The following is a 23,888-nucleotide window of genomic DNA, read 5'->3' on the forward strand; positions in this document are numbered from 1 at the left end:
TTCTGCCTTACTCCCCCCTCACTCTGTCCTTCTTGGGGGGGGGGAGTGGGAGAATCCCAGGAAGGAGCCAGCCAGAGGCCAAAGCCACATTTCCAGGATTTATCCAGGGATCTGGATCCAGGTTACTGGATTGGATCTTAGATTCTCTGATTTGATTTGGGAAAGCCAGATTTAGCCAGATCAGCAAAAATCTGACTTTTCCCTCTGAATCCTGGTGGTTAGATATTCTGACTAGAATCTGGGAGACCCAGATTTGAATCACAACTTTGCCTTGGAAGGTCACTGGGTGACTTAGGCCAGTTACACATTCTCAGCCTAATCTACCTCACAGGTTGTTGTGAGGATAAATTGGAGAAGAGGAGAATGATGTAAGAGGAAGATAAAAGAAAGATAGGTTAGTGATGTGAAGGCTAGAAGGAAGTTGTGGAAAGTTGCCAGAGGAGGGAAATAGGAAATAGTCTCAGGAGCAGAATAGATGGAAATTTGAGGTGCCCCCTGCAAGTTCTTGTGGATCCTCTACCACACAAATAGGCCATAGTTTTCCACAGTAGACACTGCCAGGGGGAGGGAAGGAAGGAAAACCAAAAAGAGGGGCATGTAACAGCAGGTTTACTGGTGGGTGCTTAGGAGAGAAGGAAGCAAGACAAGGGGCAAGGCTGTGGGAGCTTTCTGGAAAGGAAAAGAAGAAATAGTGGGGGGAGGGGAAAATGAGATGGCCCTTCTTAAACCTATTTTACAGTTGCTCCATTGGCTACCAATTAGATTTTGGGTTAAGTTGAAGATGCTGGTTATCACTTATGAAGTGCTTCATGGCCTGAGACGCACATATCTGCAGGGCCAGTTCTCCTGATAGGTACTCTGCATCAGCTTCATTCATCTGGCAGTAGGTGGACCAAAGTGTTTGGTGTTTATCACCAAAGGTGGCTATTTTTCCCATTGTGTTCACTGATGGTGAGAGTTCTCCTGGGATTTTTTGGCCAGCAGAGGCCCACTTTCTGCACAGTCCATAATTCTGCACAGACCTATGTGTAAGGAAATGGCTACAACTTAGTGAATAATAAATAATAATAATAATAATAATAAAGCAAATAATAAATAATAATAAAGCAATAATAAAGCAAATAAAGTTCCCTAATTGCAGGGGCACAGGAGATACTGTGTGAGTAAAGAAGTATGTATAGCCATTCTTTTCTTGGAGTCTCCTGATGCTGGTAATGGTATGCAGAGATTCACTGCCTCTGAATCAAAAAGAGTCCAGCAGCACCTTTAAGACTAACCAATTTTATTGTCGCATAAGCTTTTGAGAGTCCCAGCTTGAGAGAGTCAAATTTACATATAACGTCCAGGAACCAGTGGGAGAACACTTCAGTCTACCAGGACATTCCATCAAAGACTTAAAGGTCGCTGTAGTTCAACAGAAACCTTTCAAAAACAAAATCCAATGGGAAGCTGCTGAATTGGAATTCATATGTAAATTTGACTCTGTCAAGCTGGGACTGAATAGGGACTATGAATGGTTATCTCATTATCACAGGTAACTGATTTCATTTACATAGGCGGGGTCAGGGAGAGTCCAGTGGCACCTGACCTGGGCTTTCGAGGACCACAGTTCTCTTTGTCAGATGCATCTGGCGGGGAGGACTGTGGTTATTGAAGGCTTGTGCTGCAGTGGAATTGTATGGTCTTGGTGGTGCTGCTGGACTCTTTTTGATTTTGCTACTACAGACTAACAAGGCAAACTCCTTTGAACCTTTACACAAGCAAACTGATCCCCACATCAAAAGGAGCTGTTTGCATCTCCATATCAAAGGAGTTGTTTACATCCCTCCTCTGCTCCTCCCCTCCCCTCTCCTCCTCTATATTTGACCAGTTTCTTTCTGCCCTCCATGGATCTGACGAAGAGAACTGTGATTCTCGAAAGCTTATGCTACAATAAAATTGGTTAGTCTTAAAGGTGCTGCTGGACTCTTTTTGATTTTGCTACTACAGACTAACACGGCTAACTCCTCTGGATCTACTGCCTCTGAATGTAGAGGTTCCATGAGTCACAATAGTAGTCACTGATAGACCTATCCTCCATGAATGTCTAATCCCTTTTAAAGCTGTCTATGCCTGACTATCATTACATCCTCTAGCAGTGAACTGAATTCCACATCTTAATCACTCATGTAAAGAAGTATTTCCTTAGAGGCTGTTTAGGGGTCCTGTTCAGAGGTATGCTTACTTGCTGTTTGTGTGCCTTTCAGCTCTATTTCTGTCAGTTGAGATTTTTGGTAGTGCATCTGGTGTTCTATGGTCCTTTTATCTGTTCTTACTGTCATTCATTGGAATTGGATGTTTGTTCATGAAAAGTTTTCTCTTTGTGCTAAGCTTCTTTTATCCTAATAATTGAATATCCAGTTGTATGTTCCTTAGAGATGTAAATTTCTGGACATTTTTAGCCATGGCAGGAAGTGATTTGTTTTGTTTTGGGGGGGGAAATAGCAGTATGGAGGGGGGGAGTTGTTATGCAGTATATATAATTCTTTCTTTGACTTCTGTGAACTTGCTATACAAGGTGTGACTAGTTCTGTCTCATCACTTCCAACATAAATCTTTTTTTAAAATCCCAGTCAAAGTACCTTGGGTTCTAATGATATTTTATATCCAGAAAGAATACGATTTTATTACCTTTGTTGCTATATTTCTGGGCTGAACTAAATACTAAGTGGTTGGCACAGAAGGTGAAGTGAAGCACAGATGCATGTATTTGCATGTGCACATGACAGAGGGAAAGACAGAAGGCCCAAAGTGGTAGGAGGGGAAATAAAATATGTGCACACACAAAGCCCAAGAAGGTGGAAAGGAAGGCTAAAACAGACACAGAAGTTGCCCAGGTGTGTGGGGAAACTGCAGGTTTTTTACTCATTGGCCAGCATTTTCTTTTGTTCCTGTGTCCAAATTGCTCATGCAGTTCTTGGGTAGCTGGGATGGGGGAGATGCTGGGACAGGAAGTAAAGTGCTGTGCTTTATGTTCCTGCCCCAGCATCTTTCTCTCTCTCTCTGTCCATCAGCCAATCATGCACAGCACAAGCAACTCAAGCACTTCTCTGCTTTACTCCCTGCCCTAGCTTTGAAGGTAAATGTTTGGCTTCCTGATGCTGGGCCCCAATGGCTGCTGATGGGAGGTGAAAAAATGCCAGCCAGGGATTAAAATACTTCTTGCACTGCACAGCTGATTTGGGCATTGCCGCTTACTCTGCCTCTTCTGCCTTCTATACAGATGTTTGGGGCACCCACCACCTGCTCTGAGCTAATTCTGAGGTGGACATGATAGGAAGTACTAGGGGCACCATGGCAGCCTCAGACAATGCATTGGGAAAAAACAAATATAGAATGTGCTTGTCTTTCAATTTCTATGTAGTTATGAACTATCAAGTAAAGCTTCATGGCCTCTAATGCCTATTGCAGATAAGACAGCTATGGGACTAGTATCTAGGAAAAAATGATATTGCTGAAATAGACGATACTTCTCCTATCTTGCCACTGCTTCATGTTTGCTACCATTTTGATGCTGCTCAGTCAAGCAAGAGACTTTAGCAAGACATGGCCAGTATATTAGTGAGTGCCATCTATGGTCCTGAATATACTTAAATCATGCAGTGAAATGGATAAAATTAGGTTAAAATTTTCTTTAAATGTTTAACATGTGCTTGACTTTAATACATTATTCAAAGGTAGTGGGCACATCAGTTGTATTGCCTTGTATTACATAATGGAGTAGGTGTTTTAGCTTCTACACTTTTCTGGCTATGTAATTTCAATTATAACTATAGCAATTCTGAAAATAAACCCTTGTTTGTTTGTTTTTTCTCTCTAATTAAAAGCCTCACTATGAAGCAAAGTGGATGGAGAAAACGAGCCAGTGATAGAGATGGCTGGGGAACGTGGGTATGTTCAAAATGAACTCCTTGATTGATTTATTCAGCTTTTATCCCACCCTCCCCACTAGCAGGCCCAGGGCAGGTTACAACAGCATAAATACAATGATATATATAAAAATAAATAATAAATAGATCATAAAATACAGTATAAATCCTTGAATATTTAAGTGCATTTTGCTGGAGTGGATGTGTAGATCTAACAAACAGATTTCTTTAACATGTCTGCTGTATTTTCACCTGTATGTTTTCTATACAGTGAAGGCTTCATTTGTTGCGTTTGGCTAGGAAATTTGCTATGTTGATCCGTTGGTGGATTTTTTGAAATGTAGCTTAGATTGGGCATACATTATTTGCAAAATGCTCATGTTAGTATTCAGTTTAAAAGATTGGTAAAAGTGAACTTCCAGACAAAACTTAATCTACTAACAGCGCAGTTCTGAGCAGAGTTACTCTTCTAAGCTCATTGAGGTCAAATGGGTATAACTCTGCTTAGTACTGCACTGTAATTTTAATGGCAGGATGTACTTTAACCTTGTCATCTGTAGTTATACACAGAATAGTCAAAGTGAGTGTTGACTAACTCTTTAAAAACGTATTTTATTTAAAACCAAGGGAGGATATATGTCTGCCAAGGTCCAAAAACTTGAGGATCAATTCCATTCAGAGGCAACTATGCAACATCAAAAAGATGGAACTTCATCCAGTATCTTCAGTGGAGTAGCCATCTATGTCAATGGCTTTACAGGTGATATTTTTCTTCTTTTAAACTATTCAAATTCCCTCAAAGAAGCAGGTAAGGCCAGAAACAGAGCTGAGTTATTGAAGGAGGGGCAGAGCATTACCTCTTATCCTAACCCAAGCCTTCTGTTTGCTGGGGGAGCTAGTCAGGTTGCTTCTTACTTTACTGGCCCTTTGTAGTGAATTGAATTCATTCAAAAATCCTCTGTGTGAAAAGTTATATGGTGTGTTATGATGTGTACTCTCAGTTCATTATGGCAGGTGGGTAGAAGCTTGGAAGCATCTTCCTCATCCAGTGAACTCAAAGCATGTTACAAAATGCAAATTCTGGTCTGCACTCAGTTCATACATTCCCTTGTTCCAGCTGAGAAAATTCCTTTCCTTATTGGTCTGAATAGCTAGGCCAAATCTACTTTACCCAGCATTATAAGCCTACTTGCATTAGTGCATACTGAGGGCTCGGATTGGAGAAAATATTAAGTCATCTTTTCAGAAATACAGTATTGTCCAGCTGTTTCTGGCTTCAATTTTATTTTGAAGCATGTACTTTAATATCTTAAGAAGAACTTGGACTGTGTGAATAATCCTTCTAAAACATTGTGGTATAACATGAGCTACTTTATATAGGCTTCTTCATGCAACAGATTCTTATATAATATTAAGAATATTGATCTTCAGTTTTGAGACTATGACCCTCCTTTACTAGTTAGCCTCTGAACAGCTGCTTAAATAGACACTTTAAAAGATTGCTACATTTTTGAAACGATTTGTCTATTACTTAAGCTTTGAAAAAAAATGTCATAACTGTAATCTTGACTAATACAACAATATGAGGTTGCTTTATCATTATCGGAATAGAGGAGGCTTATATACAAATCAGTATTGAAAAATAGTGTGCTATTTTGATTCAACACAGCGTTTCCCAACCTGTGGGTCCTGACCTAAAATTATATATGAAGCATTTGGAAGTGAGTTGTGGCTTCTTACAGACTAATGGTGGCTCTTCCCTACTCCTCCTTTCCTGGTGCTCAAATGAAGTCATGTTGAATATCTGAGATGGAGGAGTTGGGGCTCTTCAAGCCATCCAGCCAACAAGAAGTCCATTGGAGCAAGGCTGCAGCTGTGCTTGTCTGGGAAAGCAGCATGCATCCCTCCCCACACAACATAGCAGCAGCCAGCTCCGTTGTCCTTCTTTTATTCCTCTTAAACAGCAGTTTCTGTAGGGATGTGCTAAAACAAATGCCTATTGGGAATAGTGGGAGATGCCAGAAGGCCCGTTGGGTATAATGGGAGCCAGGAATACCAATTGATTTGCATATACGTTGCTGAAATACATGATTACAGCACACAAAAATTGCAAAGAAAATGCGAAATGGGTTTTGAGAAACCTGCCCTGGGCCTCAAATGACAGCCCCAAGGGTGGAATGATGGTCCCTGGGATTAGAATCAGTTCTCTGCAACTGGAATCATAAACTTTATAATGGAATGAAATGCCCTACATTTTAATTAATATTTCTGGAGGTTGTGCAGTGATCCCCAGGTCAGCTCTGCCTCATTAGTTATTCTGCTTGTCAGCTCTTTTGTTTCCTTCTAGAGTCATGAAGTTGGTCTCAACCACCTCTTATGCCACTGTTAACAAGTATTAAGTCTTGGGCCTTTTCCCAAGACTTTTCTTCCTTAGAGCCCCATAGCATCTAGGTCTGCTTCCTTCCTGCTCTGCATGTTCTTGTTATGTATAGTTCCACGCTAGTAGCTATCGTTCCAATCCAGAACAGTGGTTCTGCTCCCAGGGGCCATCCTTCCACTCTTAGGCTGTTATTTCAAAATCCATTATGCAGGTTTCTCAAAATCCATTATGTATTTTCTTTGCAGCTTTTGAGTACTGTAATCATGGCGTTTGTTCAAGTCAGTTGGCATTCTTGGCTCTCATTATGTCCAATGGGTTCAGGCATCTCGCATTGTTCCCAGTGAGCGTTCTTGTTACTCATTTTAGTATATCAGGTTTGGAAACTGAATCTTTCTGCTAAATAGGTAGCAATTCAAGTAAATCGCAGCCTGTTTTCCATGTTTTGCTTTTTCAGTCTCTACTTCAGAGAAGTAAGGGCGGTGACAGGGGCTGGGACCCTGTCTCTGTATGCCCAGGTGAGGAACTGACCAAACCCCCCCTCCTCTGCTTCCGTGAGTTTTCTCTGAAGTAGATCCTATTTAATTCAATGGGGCTTGCTTACAAGGCAATCCACTTACCCACTGATACAAGACAAAATGGACTTGTATTTTGAATAAAACTATTTAAAGGTTCTTCGTTATATCTAATAATTGCTAGTGTGTCTATGTTTTTAGATTGATTTTTATAGCTTATGAAGTTATGACCTGGATTCAAATAGTTGTGTTCTCACATTTGTATTAAAAAAACTGAATAACTTCATAAGCACAATAAGTATTTCAGCAAATGTCATATTAATAGATGTGTTAAGTAAATTTTTGCTTGAATATCTTAATGGTTATAAAATAGGCATACTTGCAGTTAAAATGCGTGACAACAATGTCTGCCAAAAACATACAGTCCAAAATTCATATGATAATAAGTCTATGGGTCACCATACCAAGTAAATTTTAAATTGTGGGTTGCCATACCAAAAAGGTTTAGAACCATTGTTCTACACTATACCAGGAAAATAAGTTTATATTAGGACTTCAGGTATTAGCCAGTAGATTTACTATATCATTCATTGGTGAGCTGAGAGCTAAAGGTATACATTAACTTTTTGAAATGTGGTATGTTACTTAATAGGCAATGAAAAAATGATAAAAGGACTTCTTAGAAGAAATCAGTAGCTGCTTTTAAAAACCATTACCTTGAACTTCAATATCTCAGGAAAGCAGCTCTGAGATTTTAGTAATATGCATACTTATTTAAATATAATTAATTGGTAAAAAGACAGATCATTAACCAAAATTCTATAATTGATTGAAAGTCCTGCTTTAACTATGCTTTTAAAGTGGCTATTTTAGTAAAATCAGTCTAGAAGCAACTCTTAGTAGAAAACAGAATACTTGAGTATAAATAAAGCGTGTTTCAGTGTTGTGTTGTAAATTTATTTCAGATCCTTCAGCTGATGAACTAAGGAGACTAATGATGTTGCATGGAGGGCAATATCATGTATATTATTCTAGATCCAAAACAACGCACATTATTGCAACAAATCTTCCAAATGCCAAAATAAAAGAACTCAAAGGGGAAAAAGTAGTTCGACCAGAATGGATAGTAGAAAGGTAAACATTGGAGTATTATGACCAAGATGATTGAAATGTTCTGAAAGTAAAAACCGATATCCTCTTTCAAGATATAAAAACATTATAAAATATTATTCTGTAACATTGTAAACTTATTTTAAAGTTTTCTATTAAATATGTGTGATCATGGTCACATAAAATGTTTAAAATCCTACAGTTCTGTGAAAGTTCTGATGAACTCTAGTGAGAATTGAGTGTAAAACATTTAAAGATAGTTTAAGTGAATAGCAAGGTCAGTCAGTCAGTGAAACCTGGACAGTTGAGTAACAATGTAGATGATAAAAATTTAATTTTATAACTGTAGGATCAAAGTACACAGGTAGAAACAATCAAAACCTTATTGATAAGCAAATACGTCTGCTATATCATTGTTATATCTTTCAGGTGTTAACTTTCACTGATTCTTAAAATATAGCAGTTTGTTTTACAGAAATGTAATTTGGATTGTACTGGACATGCTGAAAACAAATGATCTGTAGTTGAGACAATCCCCAGTGTAACAGATCTGTTTACATCATTCCCATAGAAACCTGACCGCATAACTGCTAACAAGTTCTTGTTTTTCTAATTGGGTAATGTGATCTTACTGTAGTTCTCTTAATTGCAGCATGTATTGGCTTTTGATCCTTTGCCAAGCTTCTTGTTAGTGTACAGATTGAAGCTAGATGGGAAATACACCATAAAGAGTAAAGTATCAGTATTGCTTTGATTTGCCAGTACATTTCCCTAGACCATGTGTGATTATATCCCTTTTCTGCATAACAGGGACTTGGCTGCTTATGGTGTGGGAAAACCCCTCAGAGAACACACTGGTGATCCAGAAGGGAGATGTGAAAGTGGTGCCATTTGAATCCATAAACCCAAGATTTAGCAACATAGGCCAAATATCAGACAGGAAAGTTTGGCTAAAAGAATTCTCTAGGCGATAAGAACTGAAGTAATGTAGCAATATTCCGGGAGAAAATACACAATGAAAACTGTTAACTTGTAGTGTTATAGGATACAGTCTTCAACCTTTCATCATCTCTGACTTGAGGAAAAATATCCAAAATTGCTTTCTCTAGTTAATTGAACCTCATCCTTTTTTTATACCACTCTTCAAATTTAATTGGACTTTATTTTATTTAGGAATAGCTTGAGGAATTGCATATTTTCTGAAAGAATTTCAGATGATTAGATGATCTAATTTTACTGCATTCCAGGGTTTTGTTTTTTACAGTTTGGGTCAGATTCAAAGAACTGTGCAATTAGCTATGGGTTCCTAAAGAGGCTTTGAGCTTGTGTTTCTCAGACAGGGCTCTCACCACCACAGACCAAACCACCTTTAAAACTCAAGGGGAGGAGGAAGTCATGCTTCCATGTGTATAATTTAGGATCCAAGGGAATAGGAAAAACTTCTGAATACTTGAATGAAAATAAGTCCTGTAAACCACAAATCCTGTAGAATACCAGCACAAAATGAGAATCTTTCTAAGGACAATTATCAAAAAGTGTGGACAAATTAAATATTTCATGGCTTGGAAGAATTTCTGCTGTTAAAATGAATATACTACCAAAATTGAATTTTCTGTTTCAAATGGTTCCAATTCATATAGATCAAAAAACTTTTAAGTAAGTGGCAGAAAGTAATAAATGTCTTCAGATGGAAAGGGAAGAAACCAAGGATAAGATTTAAAGTATTTCAGGATGACAAAAAAGAGGACTGACAGTACCGAATATCAAACTGTATCGCCAAGTGGTGGCAGTGGTTTGGATAACAATTAGATTATAAATCTGAGTAGAAGACACATTAAATTGGAGATAGTGGATGCTAAAGAAGGCATTCATAATTGTGGCCTAAGACATCACTGAAATCCATTCAAAAGCAGGATGAGATCCATATACTAAGAGATGGACTACTTAAAACGTGGTTTCAACGCAGAAATAGACTGAGCCCACCAGTCTCACCACTGATGCCGCCAATAAATTACCATTGCGATGCTGCCTCCAGAAATAGAATTGTTCAATTCGGCTATGAATCTATGATTGATAAGTAAGGAAATGTGAAAACTTGACAAGCAATCCAAGCTCAAGTGAAAAAATATTCCATGGTTGATGTATCACCAAACAGTATCAAGGGTCAAAGATCAAACTCTTAAAGAAGGCAATAGGCTAAGAGAAAAAAACAGAATTTGAATCACTAATAAGTGATCTGAAAATTTATAAAAATTTATTGTTCCGTTTCTGTGAGGTGTTGCAAGTTAAAATATGTATGTTAAAGTGGATGAAAATCTTTGGAGAAACAATCTCGGTGAATCAGTGGGAAGATCTATGGACCAGAGATATTAAATTTACAGATTGTCAGTTGTTAAGGGAGAACTGGTACAAAATGTTCTTTAGATGGTGTACTGCTCCCAAAGGCATTGTGTGAATGAGCAAGGATTATAGTGGACAATGTTGGAAATGTCAATGCACGGATGCAGCATTCTATCATATGTGGTGGACATGCAAGAAAGCACAAAAATATTGGATAAAGATACATAAAGAGATGCAGAAGATCTTTAAGCTTAGATTTGAGCTAAATCTGAAAAATAAGCTATTAAACATTTTACCAAATAATGTTACAAAAGAATAGGAACATGGTGACAGCAGCAAGAGTGCTATATGCAGCGAAATGGAAAACAGATCTGTGCCCGGGCATGTCAGATTGGATAGACAAGATCTATGAATATGCATCAATGGCCAAATTAACTTCTTATGTGCACAATAGACAGCTGAATTTTAGGGGAAATGGCAAGATTTCTTTGATTACTTAGGTTAAAACCAAGATAAATTGGGGTAGTTTGATACAAGATAAAAAGATAAAATACAGGAGAAATGTTTAATTAAAAATTGTTGATACTAAAGGTTGGGTATAAGCAACTAAGGAGAGGGAATGAAAGCTATTATATAATTTAGTTGTTTTGTTATATATTCTATTAGCTTAATCTAACTTTAAATGTAGTGCTTATATAACTTTCTATGCACTTTCTGTTGTTATATTTTTCTTTTTAAATAAAATCTTTAAAATACTAAAAAAAGGAAATGTCTTGTTGTAAGATCAGAGTATACATTAAAATCTTTTGTGTTGAAATCCTTGATAAACTAAACTAACATATTCTGTTTTAGCATAAAAGCTGGACGTCTCCTTTCACACATTCCATATCAGCTTTACAGAAAGCAGTCAAGTATTCAGAAAAGCCTCTGTTTTAATACCATATGCAAACCTGAAGATCCTATTCCAGGTCCTAGCAATATCTCTGTAGAGCTCAACAGGGTGTAAGTATCTAATCTTGATTTCCTAATTCAGAATGTTGGCAATTGGCCAATTCTCACAGTTACTAATAACTTTTTGTTAATGTTTATGCAGGCCTTTGAAAACTTCTTGGGCAGGGTTTATATATTCAGGATAGAAAAAGCTGAGATATTCCTTTCAAGCCCTATTCTCTGTGACCTCTCTTACAGTGGTGAGGTGGATGGTAACTAAACAGGATTTCCAAGTGGCAGCACCTCACTTCTGAAGCATTCCCCTGAGAAGAGCCTGGTGCTCACTCTGCTGTCATATATGTGCCAGGCCAAAATTGTCTCCTAACCCAGCTTTCTCTGATTATTTATTTAGTAGTTCTATCTCAATAGGGGTTTTTTAGCTGATTATTTTATGACTTGTACATTGCTGCTTTATGTGACTTAGCTTCCCTTCGTAGGGATTTTTCCAACAATTATATGGCCAGTTTTTATGATTTGGTGTGTTACGCTTCTATTGTTTGTTTTACCTTGTTTAACCACCTTGATCCTGTCCCTGAGGAGGTGGCCTATAAATCTCCCAAATGAATAAATTGAATTCACATTGCCTCTCCCATTTCAATGCCACTTGGGAGCATTGATGTACTATTTTGCTATCTGTGTCCATGTTGGCAGTTTCCAGCATAGCCATATCACTTCACAGTATAACGCTGACATAGCTTCTGCTTGTAGCCTTTTGGAATGCTGCATGTATTGACCTCTCACTAGCAATTCATCTCAATCACATGCACTTAAGTTTATTCATCTATGATTCATGCTGTCAGGGAGGTGAATAGTGTTGCATGCTAATTACATATGGGTTTCTACACACTTGTAAAACTCTTCCAATATGTAGAAAAATATTATTTTGTAAATTTTAAAAATTAGCAGTTCGTCAAATAGCCTGATAAGAGAACATACTGCATTCCAAAACACTTGGTGTATAAAGGACAATTAACTGTCAAAGAAAAAGGGGGAGAAGATTAGAAGGCCTACTCCAGCTCCATAGAAGCACATAGAATCCTGGAAGGCATGATGAAATGCATGCCCTTTGCCTGCCAACTCACCTGTATATCAAAGAGGGGAAATAAAAATAATGCTCAGGTTCAGGACTAGATAAGCTGCTTCTTGCTCACCCAGCCCCAAACCTCAAGTTTTAGTTCTATATCACAGTTTTGCTGAAGTACTACAATGCTGGGCCTAGGTGAGCAGAAAACGAACTCTTCCTTGAATTCAATAGTGTTGAAGTACTGACGGAGTTGTCCTCAATGTTTATCTCCCATAATTCCTCATACCCACCCAACATTTCCTCAAAAAGCAACGTTCATGGTCAAATGCCTTACTGCAGGGTACAGTGCCCCTTATAAATGAGATAGGGTTCTTGGTGAACTGCATACCTGGTGGACACACTGTGTATATGAAAAATATTACTTTGCAAATTTTAAAAGACTCTCCCCGAGATAAAAGGATGTGCATATGTGGTGCTCTCCAAGAGGCATGCATTATTGAAAGCAATTAAACATCAGTTAATGGGGAAAAACTGCAAAGGAGTGAGTCTTTTCAAATAACTGACAGTTTAGAGTATCCTGAAAGGTTCCCAGTTTGCGCCATTGTAAAATTATTTTAGAAGAACACATTTACACAATTTGTGGATGTGAGTTATTTGTGTAAGACCTTCCCAGTGTCTATTTTATCTCAATGCCCTGTTACTCATTGACATCCACATAACAGTGATTACTCAAAACTATGCTACTCCTATGTGTGTTTGTTCTCTCTCTCTCTCTCATCCATATTCATATACTCAGGGCTTTTTTTCAGCTGGAACGTGGTGGAATGGAGTTCCAGAACCTCTTGAAAATGGTCACATGGCTGGTGGCCCAACCCCCTGATCTCCAGACAGAGGGGAGTTTAGATTGCCCTCCATGCTGTGGCAACCCACTGAGTTCCACCACCTCTTTTTCCAGAAAAAAAGCCCTGCATATACTACTTTTAGACTCCAAATGGACTTTATGGGAGTACATGCCTGTGACCCATCCATGTCTCCCTGTTAGATTTAGCAGTAGGTTATAGAGTAGCTTGACTCGTGCTTGCCATCACCCCCTTCCAAAATCCTCAGACAGTAGTTGGGAGGGAGATAGGGCTTTGTCTTATTCACTCTGTAGGTTAGGAAAGTTGAATCTCTTCTGCTATTTTTCACTTTCTCTAAACTACTGAACAAGTGAGAACCTCAGGATGAATATGTGCATGTTTGTATTCCTCTCATCAGAAAGCCAGGTGCAACTGGAACACATTTATATATTTGGGTGTTTCTCAGATAATTATGATTATTGTTATCTCTGCCCCAATTTAACTCTACTCACAATTTTCTCAAAACACTGTTGATAAACTATTTCTAACGATGATGGATATGAGGATACTAGCAGTAACTCTGTTTGCATTTCACTCTTAATTGGCTTGCAGATTTTACTTGTATGCCAGAAGGTTAGTTACCATCTGGTTTGTTTATTACTTTAAATTGCTTTCTCTGGGAGTATCTTGATTCTTCACCATCCAAGGATCCATAAGCACCTGAAGTACCTCATAGTGTTGTCTTTTTTTGTGGTGAAAGTTTGTATTCATAAATTTTAATTTGTAGGTATATTTTCTTACACAATTCTAGCAATATGTAATACCACAAGTCAAAGTTATCTAAAAGGACTAGGTTATGAAATTTAAATATTAAGTATATACTTTAAAATGTTAATAGGTCACACTTTGTGACTTACTAAAAAAACTGAAAATGTTTGAGCAGGAGATAAATGACTTTTCCATAGTTTGAATAGATAACAAAATGGCATGCTGTTTAGGGAATGCTAAAGAAAACAAAATTCTCTATAGTCAATATGCTAAGGGAATTTTTGTCCAACTGAATTTTATTATTGGAAATGGCTTAGTGATAGGAAGGTGGACTGTGGGGGAGAAGAAGTAAGCAGGAGTAATGCAGTAATGCTCCTTGTTTGTCCTGTCTTGCAAATTTTACTGCAACCTCAGGATGAAACTAGGTTTCCATGAGGACACTGCATTTAAAGATGCCACAAGGGCCCAATCCTGATTGGGCCTACAGTGCAGTGCTGTTGTTACCGCCACATATGCACCTTATCAAGTTCGCAGACAGTTGTGCAGGGTTTGTGTATGGTTGGCTCAATACTTGATAGAGATGTGGGGGGGGGGCAAGAGTGCCTCAACCCAGTATGCTGCAGGTCTGATCAAGATCTGGCTCTGCAGCATTTTAAAATGACTTCAGAGTGGCAACAAATGATGCTGTCAGTTTTAGTTTGGCCTTCAGTTCCACCATTATACATTATTCGACTAGATTTGCATTTAAAACCTGTCTGCCATTGTCATGAGTTTGCTCAATAAGACTTAGAAATGCTTAACTTGGGTTGTATCATGCACAATGTAATTTTGTGTCAGGTTGGGTTATGGTTCTGAAAACAGCACAATATAATTAAAACGAGGAGTGAGGAGAGACACTCCTAGTAAATACTCTAATGGCCGTGGGGTTTTTTCAAAAGTGGAAAATTGAGTTTAAATACTGTGTTTCTAAATTTTGACCAGTTTTCTTTGTTTTTAGAAATAGTCTAGTAAAGAAACATGAGGCAGAGAATGAAATTAAAGCCAATGGAATGAGAAAATTGAACAAGGAAGATGAGCCTGAAGAAGCATCATTCTTAGAGGAAGTTTTTCCTCAGAGCAAACAGAACGGAATTCATCCTAGAGACAGCACTGCCATTTTTAATGGACACACTCATAGTTCTAACAGTGCCTTAAAGACACAGGATAGCTTGGTGCACTCTGTCAACATGGTTGCAAGCAGACTGTCTCCAGGCCCTGTGCAGGAAGAGGAAAGGAGAGAGAAAGCTGAATTTAGAGACTGCGCTGTGCAGCATTTGCAACAAAGCAACAAAAACAAAGAACTTTTACAGGATGCACATAGGACTATGAGTAATTCATCATCATCATTTTCATCTTTGCACAGTAATGTTAAAATAAATGGTGCTCATCATTCTACTGTTCAGGGGCCTTCAAGCACAAAAAGCACTATTTCAGTACCTTCTCCTAGTAAAGCAGTTTCTTCACCTCTGTCTAAATCTTCTAATAGCAATTTCATATCTGACTTTTATTCTCGTTCAAGACTTCATCATATATCTACCTGGAAGTGTGAATTTACAGAATTTGTTAACACCCTACAGAGACAAAACAATGGCATCTACCCAGGAAGAGAAAAGTTAAAAAAGTTGAAAGTAGGGCAGTCTGCAGTTAATAAAGCTGAAACAGGTAACTGGTTATTGAAAAGATACCATTACATTGAGAAAGGAAGAAAGATGCACACTAAATAAATGAAGAAAGAAAGATGCAGACTTTGATAAAAAGGAATTATATGGGGCATACTTTTATTGAAGAAACATGACATTGAATACCTTTACTTGGTCTTATTTGGCAGAAGTAGGCCTGATCCTCCAGTTGAGCTTCCAAATGGGATTGGGATAGACAGGCCATCTGAAATATTCTTTAGGCACTACATAGATCTCCCTAAGCGATACCTTGTAAACGATAACCCAGTCACTTTGTAAGAAGAGGCAGATCTGAGTTGAATTGGAGCATATGTCAGTTGGTGTCACTGTTCCTTCCTTAATAAGTGCAGAAGATTTGAATAAATGTAATACAAAAGATTAAAAATATTCAAACTTTCTTCTACCTGTTCCTTTCTGAAGACTAGTATTGTACATATGCTCTCAGCAAAAGCTTGGGGGCAGTTTGCCTTGAAAGTACTCTTTTTACATATTTGGAAATTTTTCATAGTTCAACCTATCATTGTGCTGTATTCAACTACCTTGAAGAGGAAGAGTTATGACTTCCATAGGTTTTTGAATTTAGGCGGAAAATGTCAGGAATAGGGGTATGCACGGCTGAAAGACTCAGGTTCCCCGAAAAAAATCAGGGAACCTCGAAGCGACACGCTGCTTCGGGAGTTGGTTATTTAAATCGCTTCAGTATGCTCCATAAAGATTCAGAGCATACTGAAGTGAGGGGGAAGCTTTGTCCCAGCCCCAGGCCCGAAGCTTCCCAAAGCAACCCAAATGCTTCGGGAAGCTTTGATTCTGGATTTCTGAATTGGGGCCAGTGTGCTGGTTCCTATTTGTAAATCCCAGATCTTTACAGATTGGGTCCAATTCGAGTATTTTTCCCCAATCAGAAACCCAAAGCGCACACCTCTGGTCAGGAACTGAGAAAGAAAATGGTTCAGAAAAATAGTTTTATGTGGGTAAAAAGTCCAGAGTTGTATCTGTGTGGTTTGATTAAGGTTTTTTTTATGTTTGAATTTACCTCTTTATATTTTAGACTTTAATTAACAAAAAAGGGAACAAATTAAATTTTGCATCTTTGATGAGTCTGCAGGTACAAAATTGAGAATTTATGAATAAAGGATAGTTATATTAAACTAGTTTATATTTAAGCATAATTACATTTCAGGTTATTTTAAAGGGCTGTCACTTTACCGTTTCCAGCTGCCACATTGTTCTTTCATATTTTTCATGATCTGTCATTGAGCTTGAGAGTTGGGACAAGGATTTGAATAATAATGTTACGCTAGTGGGTTTTGGAACTTCTTGTGTGATCCGTTCTCTTGCTCCATTTTCGTGATGTTCCCAACCCTTGCATTGCACTAGGACTATGGCAGTTGTCATCAGTGCTATGTAAGCATTTAGCCAAGGCTGTCTGTGTACCATCTGTGCTGTGCAAGATCCACTTTTAAGTTCCTAAGAACTATAAGAGTAGTTGGCTAGCACCGGCACAATTCTTCTGGCTTTTGAAAGACACGTGATATGGAGTTGGTTTCTAGTTAAATCCATTCATTTTCTGCACTACAATCCTATTTATCCTAATACAGCTAAAACAGCAACATAGACTCAAGCTGGAAGAGTGATGCAGAATATTTCCCTTCTTGTTCAGTTCAGTTTGCAAGTAGCAGCTGAAAACTCATATATATGCTCCTGAAACTGGATCGGTTGTAAAGAAGAGAAAGTATTATAAGCTATCACTTTTTAAAGTTTTTAAGTTCTACTTGCAAAATAGAATGTTGTGGTAGCGTATATATTTTAAGGGCACTTTAAATTATTTGTGAACAAAGAGTGGGATGATAAACTTTAAAACAACAGGGACACCATTAAAATATTATGCCTCCCTTAAATTTGCTTTGTTATTATACTAGATAATGCATCCATCTTGAACTCAACCAATTATCAGAGCTGTATAATGCATGTGGATATGGACTGCTTCTTTGTGTCGGTGGGTATTCGAGAGAAGCCAGATCTAAAAGGTCAGTAAATTTTATTAGACAGTTGCTACTGAGTAAACATTGTATATGGTAACTACATTTATTGCCATGATTAGGTTTTTGACCTGAAAAACAGCATGTGAGTATTTTGATTTTATTTATTTATTCATTCATTCATCCATTTATTTGTAGTCCACCATTCTCACTGAGGTCCAATGGGGATTACATAGAGCAAGTTAGTATGAACAACAGCTAGGTCATTCAGTGAACATATACAGTAGGGTATGGGCTGCAGGAATTTGAAAACAAAACCAAAGAAACAAGCCATGACAAACTAACTAAATCTTTATACTTATATCAGTCAACAATCATTTATACAGAATTATCTCCAAGTATCCAAATTATGGAGACAATAAGTGGAGTGGTACATATACATAAATTGGTTACGTATGAAAGGCAAAGCATCTAACCAAAAATCAATACCACTTTAACACAGCCATAGTTAAAGTCCAATGTGCCCTGTAAACATGTATAACATTCCTATATTCATACAAAGCGCCAGTGCCTTTTCTTAACAACTATTATATAGCAAGTAACCAGAGAATGCAGTACCACAAATATTTCTAGCAGTGAGTCCAGACATATTTATCAGACAGTGCAGATAATTCCAGGATACATAATCAGTCTATTTCAAAATTTATATCAAATAATTTTGTACGAAATTCTTCTGTAGGGATCCAATAATGAAAGTTGAAGAGTTGTTGATAATAACTGCAACGGGAAGCCAGCAAATAGCCCGTTTCAAAATAATTTCTTCATCCAGGCAGTGATTATTATTATAACTTGATCTGCTACAGCAAACAGTCAATATATCACAAACACTATCAGCAGCTGTCCTAGCTCAAAATGGAGGACGGCTGCTGATTGTTTTAATATTTTTTTTGTCTCTTTACCATGATACTCTCTTTCACCCTGGAATTTGAAAACAAGCATAAATCCAGACTTGGATATGAAACATATTCCTTGCAATATTTCAAGTAACATATTGCAAATAACATAGGTATCTGCTATTCCATGCACAGTGTTTAAACAGTGTAAATAAGAGTGTGTTGTTTCTCCTAAGCAATTAAAATGAAAATTTTACTTATACTTTAATAATGAGCCATGCTACAATATATATGGACTTCCTGTATTTACCAAAATTGATTATTCATTTGTTTTATTTTAAAAAGTAGCGTTTTGTGAAAAGCCTATGTAAAGTGACTTGCAAAGGTATTCAAACCAAAGAATGTAAATATGTGGAACCATATTTAAAGAATATTTTAAGTGGTATTTAAAAAAAAAAGCAATGCCAGTATTTCCAGTTAAAGACAGAGCCAAAGATTTATCCAAAGCAGGCAAACTCTTTTGAAATCAAAAACAAACGTGTTCATTTGTCTCTTGACAGATGTAGAAAGTCTTTGCAAATGGGGTTCTTCATAGTGCAAGTACCCAGCCCAAGACACTTTGCTCACTGTCTACTAATTTAATTTGTATAAATGAGGGAACATAGAATAATGCTGCATATGCAAATCTGAGACAGTTATATATTAATAACTTGAAGGAGGGAGGTACAATGGTATTCCCTAGAATATACAGTGAAAAGCGGCTTGGGCTTTAATTACAGATTTGTTAAAAACTCAAGACAAAATACTCATACTCATTGCAGCATATAATAGAACCTGATAGGGGGAAAACATGGTAAATTTCATCAAAAATGGGTAGGTTGGCAAAGGTTTTTTCAACTGAAAGTAGGTCAAATGATGGAAGAGTAAAATAGGAATCTGTAGTCTTTTTTATTCAAACATGAATTGGTATTGTCCTTTTTAGAAGAACTGTTTAAAACCATTTTTAAAAAAGAAGTAAACTACAGAGTCAGGTGTTTTTTTTTACATGTACATTGTTGAGAAATTGATGACCGTGTTCTGCTTTAAAAATTGTTTAACAGTTATTTCTGTAATGATTTTAGCAACTACTTGTGGAAAGGCAGGGACAGCTATTTACAAATGAATAATTCTTGACATATCAGCCAGTCTGGTATAGTGGTTAGAGAGCTGGACTAGGCCTAGGAAGACCCAGATTCAAATCCCATCTTGCTATGGAACTCATTGGGTAAACTTAGACCCACAAAGATCAACAAAGCCAGACTGGTACCCAAAACCAGCCTTCAACAAAATAGACCCAAAGAAGGGAACAACAGAACACCACTGGTGGTTATCTCTTATAGTTCACAACTTAAACCACTTCATCGCATCATCAGTGACTGACAGCCTCTACTGGATAAAGATATTACTCTTTCACAAGCCTTGAGTGTCAGGCCTTTCTTTTCTTAGCTCCCTCCCACCCCCCCAAAAAAACAGATTCTCACCAAGACCAGTGGACCATCCAGCAGAGAAAACAACTCAGGAATCAAACTGCTCAATAGACCTAAATGCCTACTTTGTCCCCACATACACTCAGATAATACTATTAGAGGACCTAATAATGTCAGCTGCATCATTTCTACTCATCCAGTTAAATATGTGCCATCAGTTGCCAACAATGTTCTTCCACTGTCTGCATTGGACAAACTTTTTGGTCCCTACTTCAGAGAATTATTGAACACAAATCTGATATAAGAATTACAATGTAATCGTATTTCACAGGTAAACCAGTGGCTGTTACAAGTAATCAAGGATCTGGAAAAACATTGCTTCGTCCAGGTGCGAACCCACAGCTGGAACGGCAATATTACCAGAATAAATTATTGAAAGGCAAACCAGGTACAAATAATGTGCAATTTACTGAAACTGTAAAAAATTAAAAATACTGTTTATGATTTTGTAAATTAGTTTCATAATGCTATATTTTATTCAGATGAAAGCTAAGGTTGAATATGTCATTTTATATCATAATCTTACAATTATTGGATATCACTGTATCTAATAGTAAACTTGCTGGCTTCCTTGTGTATGATGAAAGCAGCAAAAATAGACAAGGCAGGAGCTTCTCCTTATTTGGGGAACTCCCCAGGTTGTAGAAATTGAATTTACCAAGAAGTGGGGGGGGGGGGGCTGCTCAAATGACTTACTGAGGATTGAAAATGCTCCAGAGGAGACATGGAATTGAGAACAATGTCAGTGAAAGGAAACAAAGATGAAAAAAGATCAGTCAGCATGCCCAAGGCTATCTGTAGACAAAGTGGGGTCTCTTACTCAAGGGAACTAACTTGATATGAAGAAAAATGTGACCTTGTAAAGTAACCAAAAGCATCCCAGGAAAATAGTCTGTTAAAGACTGAATGTGCTGCAAAAGCACAGAATATGGAGAGAAGGTGAAAGTCAGTTAGAGGAAAAGGCAGGGGGGCGGGGCAGCCTATTCAAACCTTTGGAGTTCATAGCATGTTTCAAAGGGAAATCTGGGGTGATGAAACATTTGGAAGCTGGGGCAACGTCCACATTTTTCCTTCCTCCCATAAATCCTTGTATGATCCTAGGTTTCAAAGATAAGATTTCCACTTTTGTAAATATTTTCAGAAACCTCTTTTAATGAGAAAATGAAAGATGCTTCTTTAAATAGATCAGTGTCACCTTTCAGTAACATCACAGCTCTAACAAAGCCTTCGACAATACAAGCCAAACAAAAATGTTTAAAAGCCAATAAAGATATATTTTTCAGGACATATGTATTATTGTGATATTTTGACTGCTTAAAATTACATGTCAGAAAAAACATGAGGGGAGTTGCAAATAAAATAGTGCTGTACCTTTAAAAAAAACCTCACTGATAAATACAACTATGACAAGCATGGACCCATGCGAAGCCCATAGGAAAACTCCCTTGCTGGTCCTACACCCACACACACACACCTACCTCTTCCCAGTTTCCCTTCCAAACCGTCTTACTTCCAACACAGGTCCCCACCTCCCCTACCCCCTCTTTCCTCAACCTGATCTCTGCTTACCCTACTCTGCTTGCCCAACTTGTTGCTCTGCCTACCCAACTCCCTCCTCACCATTCTGCTCATCATTCTCAAGGAGGATGCTTTTGTTGCTGCCTCCATTGGCATTTCCGCTTGACAAAAGGCTGCTGAGGAGGAGACGGAACATACAATGCTGCCTGTACTGTGCACGACCAAGTTGACTCTTAGCTGTTGGCATCTGACACTGCCATAATAGTGAGCAGCCTTTTCCCCCCTTAGAGAAAGGGTGAGAGAGAGGGAGGCAGTGGTGGAGGCAGCTCCAACAGAACTACCTTGGGTGCGTATGTGCAGAGAAATGCTCTGTTTTAGGTGATTTCACACACACACTCCATTTTCCCCTTGGTTTCCAGTTTTTCTGCAAATCTGGGGTTCTCCCAAGTTTGTAGAAACATGTCTGTAGTCTCTTCATGACCCCGACCCATGGATATAAGTATCTTCAGATGGGTTATGTTGACTATTCGATACATTGATACTTGGAGAATTTGTCTGTAAATAGCAGGTGAATCTTTTTAAAGCTGCCCAGATCCTTAACTACAGAATGTGAGCTTTTCCATGATTTTCTCTTGAGATAATATATCATGTCCCCGCCCTCCCCAATTTATATAATACAAAAGAAAAAGTTTATTTTGTGTTAATTGTCAATATTTGATATATTAATGAGCCATCATTTTTTCCCAAAATATTTCCTCTTACAGGGCCCTGGAGTGCCGGATTGCTTAAGCCTCTTAGCTTAGAGAAAAGATAACTGGGGATGTAATAGAAGTTCATTTATTCTATGAATGATATAGAATTTTTGACTTGGGGACTGCCAGTTAAATTGCTTAGTAGTAGATTCAGAACAGATGAAAGAGTACTTCAGACAGTGCATAATCGACTTACTAAATTCACTGTTGCTAGATGGGACCATTGGGTTAGACAGTGTGAAAAGATGTCAAATTCCTAGAGGATAGATGTATCAACAGCTGTTGGCTATGACAGTTACCAAATGAAATCTCCAAGAACTATTTTTATAAATGTATGTAGCTTCTCAAGTGAAAAGCTCAAGTGAAAAAGCTCCAAAGCTATTGTACAAGAAAACAATGTATTATACATGTTAACAGTACTATTGTATTTGTGCCCAGCTTGTGGCTTTTCTGGAGGCATATGGATGGCCACTGTTAGAAGAAGGATGCTTGAGTAGATGAATCCTTGATCTGAGACAGCCTAGATTCTTTTTCGTTCTTTAAGTCATGGGTCCTCATCTCTTTCCTTTTTTTGCTGTTTGGTCTCCACAACATTCTAGGATCCTAGGCACCCACTTCTGTTCCATTTGATGGGACTTGCAGTACAATCCTGTCCAGAGTTACTGCAGTCTAAGTCTGTTGATTTTAGTGGGCTTATACTGGAGTCACTCTGCATAGGATTTCAGTACTATTGTTTTTCCTATTTTAAGGAAGCTCCCTATACTGAAAGTTGAGTAGTTGCTAAACAGCACTGATATAAGTCAATATTTTAAATTCCTTCTAAGATTTAGGACAGAGTTTTCTGAAGTTTGTTTTGCTAATGTTATTTAATTCCAAGATCCTTAATCCAGTGTGCAACACTGTTAGTTCTTTGGCACTCATGGCTCATTTTGCAAGCAGTAGTGAACTTGGTGGCCCTGTCCATCTGGCGTGCTTGCATGGCCACAGTTAACTCCTTTTTGGGGTTTTCCAGCATTGTTGGGGGGAACAATGTCCTACCAATATCAGAGAATCTGGTGCTGCGGTATCTGGGTTTTGCTGTGTGAACAGGCATATACCCAGAAAAACATGTCGATACACCTAATGGCCATATCCTTTTCAATGAGGCCTTGGGCTTTCTTGATGTGACCAGCAGCTTCACAGCCAGGAGGGTGGCTGCCTACTGGTTGTGTAGCAGTGATTAAGTGGTTGGTCTGTGAGTCAGCACTCTACTGGTTCATATCCCAGTACTGCCATGAGCTTAGCAGGTGGCTTTGGGTAAGGGGCACCTTACAAGCCCAGATCCCCAGCTGGATTGTGGAGATAATACTGACTTTGTTCACCACTCTGAGTGGGCACTAATTTATCTAAAAGAGTGGTATATAAGTATACTACTACTATTAGAGTGAAAGGTGTTGATTTCACTATAGCACTGATAGCATCCTTGCATAAATGAAATAGTTGTTTAAAATGTTTGCTGTATATTATACAGTGAAATGCTATTGTGGGATATTTGCAATAAAATAATATAGTAGGGATATACAGATATGTATATGTCAGACTCTGCTAACTCTGAAAATGAGTCTATTCCACATTTCTCCTTCACAAAGGCC

General features: G+C 38.0%; 1 protein-coding gene across 4 annotated transcripts in view; it reads left to right on the plus strand.

Annotated features, from left to right (window-relative positions):
- REV1 (REV1 DNA directed polymerase) overlaps positions 1 to 23,888 on the plus strand; it is a 67,282-nt gene that overhangs the window by 13,714 nt on the left and 29,680 nt on the right. For 2 of the 4 annotated variants that reach the window (XM_054973893.1, XM_054973895.1), the window contains 7 exons: positions 3,867 to 3,930; positions 4,536 to 4,668; positions 7,766 to 7,934; positions 11,103 to 11,252; positions 14,869 to 15,572; positions 17,509 to 17,616; positions 20,259 to 20,375. In XM_054973893.1, the coding sequence (XP_054829868.1) occupies positions 3,867 to 3,930; positions 4,536 to 4,668; positions 7,766 to 7,934; positions 11,103 to 11,252; positions 14,869 to 15,572; positions 17,509 to 17,616; positions 20,259 to 20,375 (1,445 nt within the window). Of the gene's footprint in view, positions 1 to 3,866; positions 3,931 to 4,535; positions 4,669 to 6,742; positions 6,804 to 7,765; positions 7,935 to 11,102; positions 11,253 to 14,868; positions 15,573 to 17,508; positions 17,617 to 20,258; positions 20,376 to 23,888 lie in introns of those variants that run through there. The other 2 variants (XM_054973896.1, XM_054973897.1) reach the window with 2 other exon arrangements.

Source organism: Eublepharis macularius, chromosome 3 (genome assembly GCF_028583425.1).
Source record: "Eublepharis macularius isolate TG4126 chromosome 3, MPM_Emac_v1.0, whole genome shotgun sequence".
Classification (NCBI taxonomy): domain Eukaryota; kingdom Metazoa; phylum Chordata; class Lepidosauria; order Squamata; family Eublepharidae; genus Eublepharis; species Eublepharis macularius.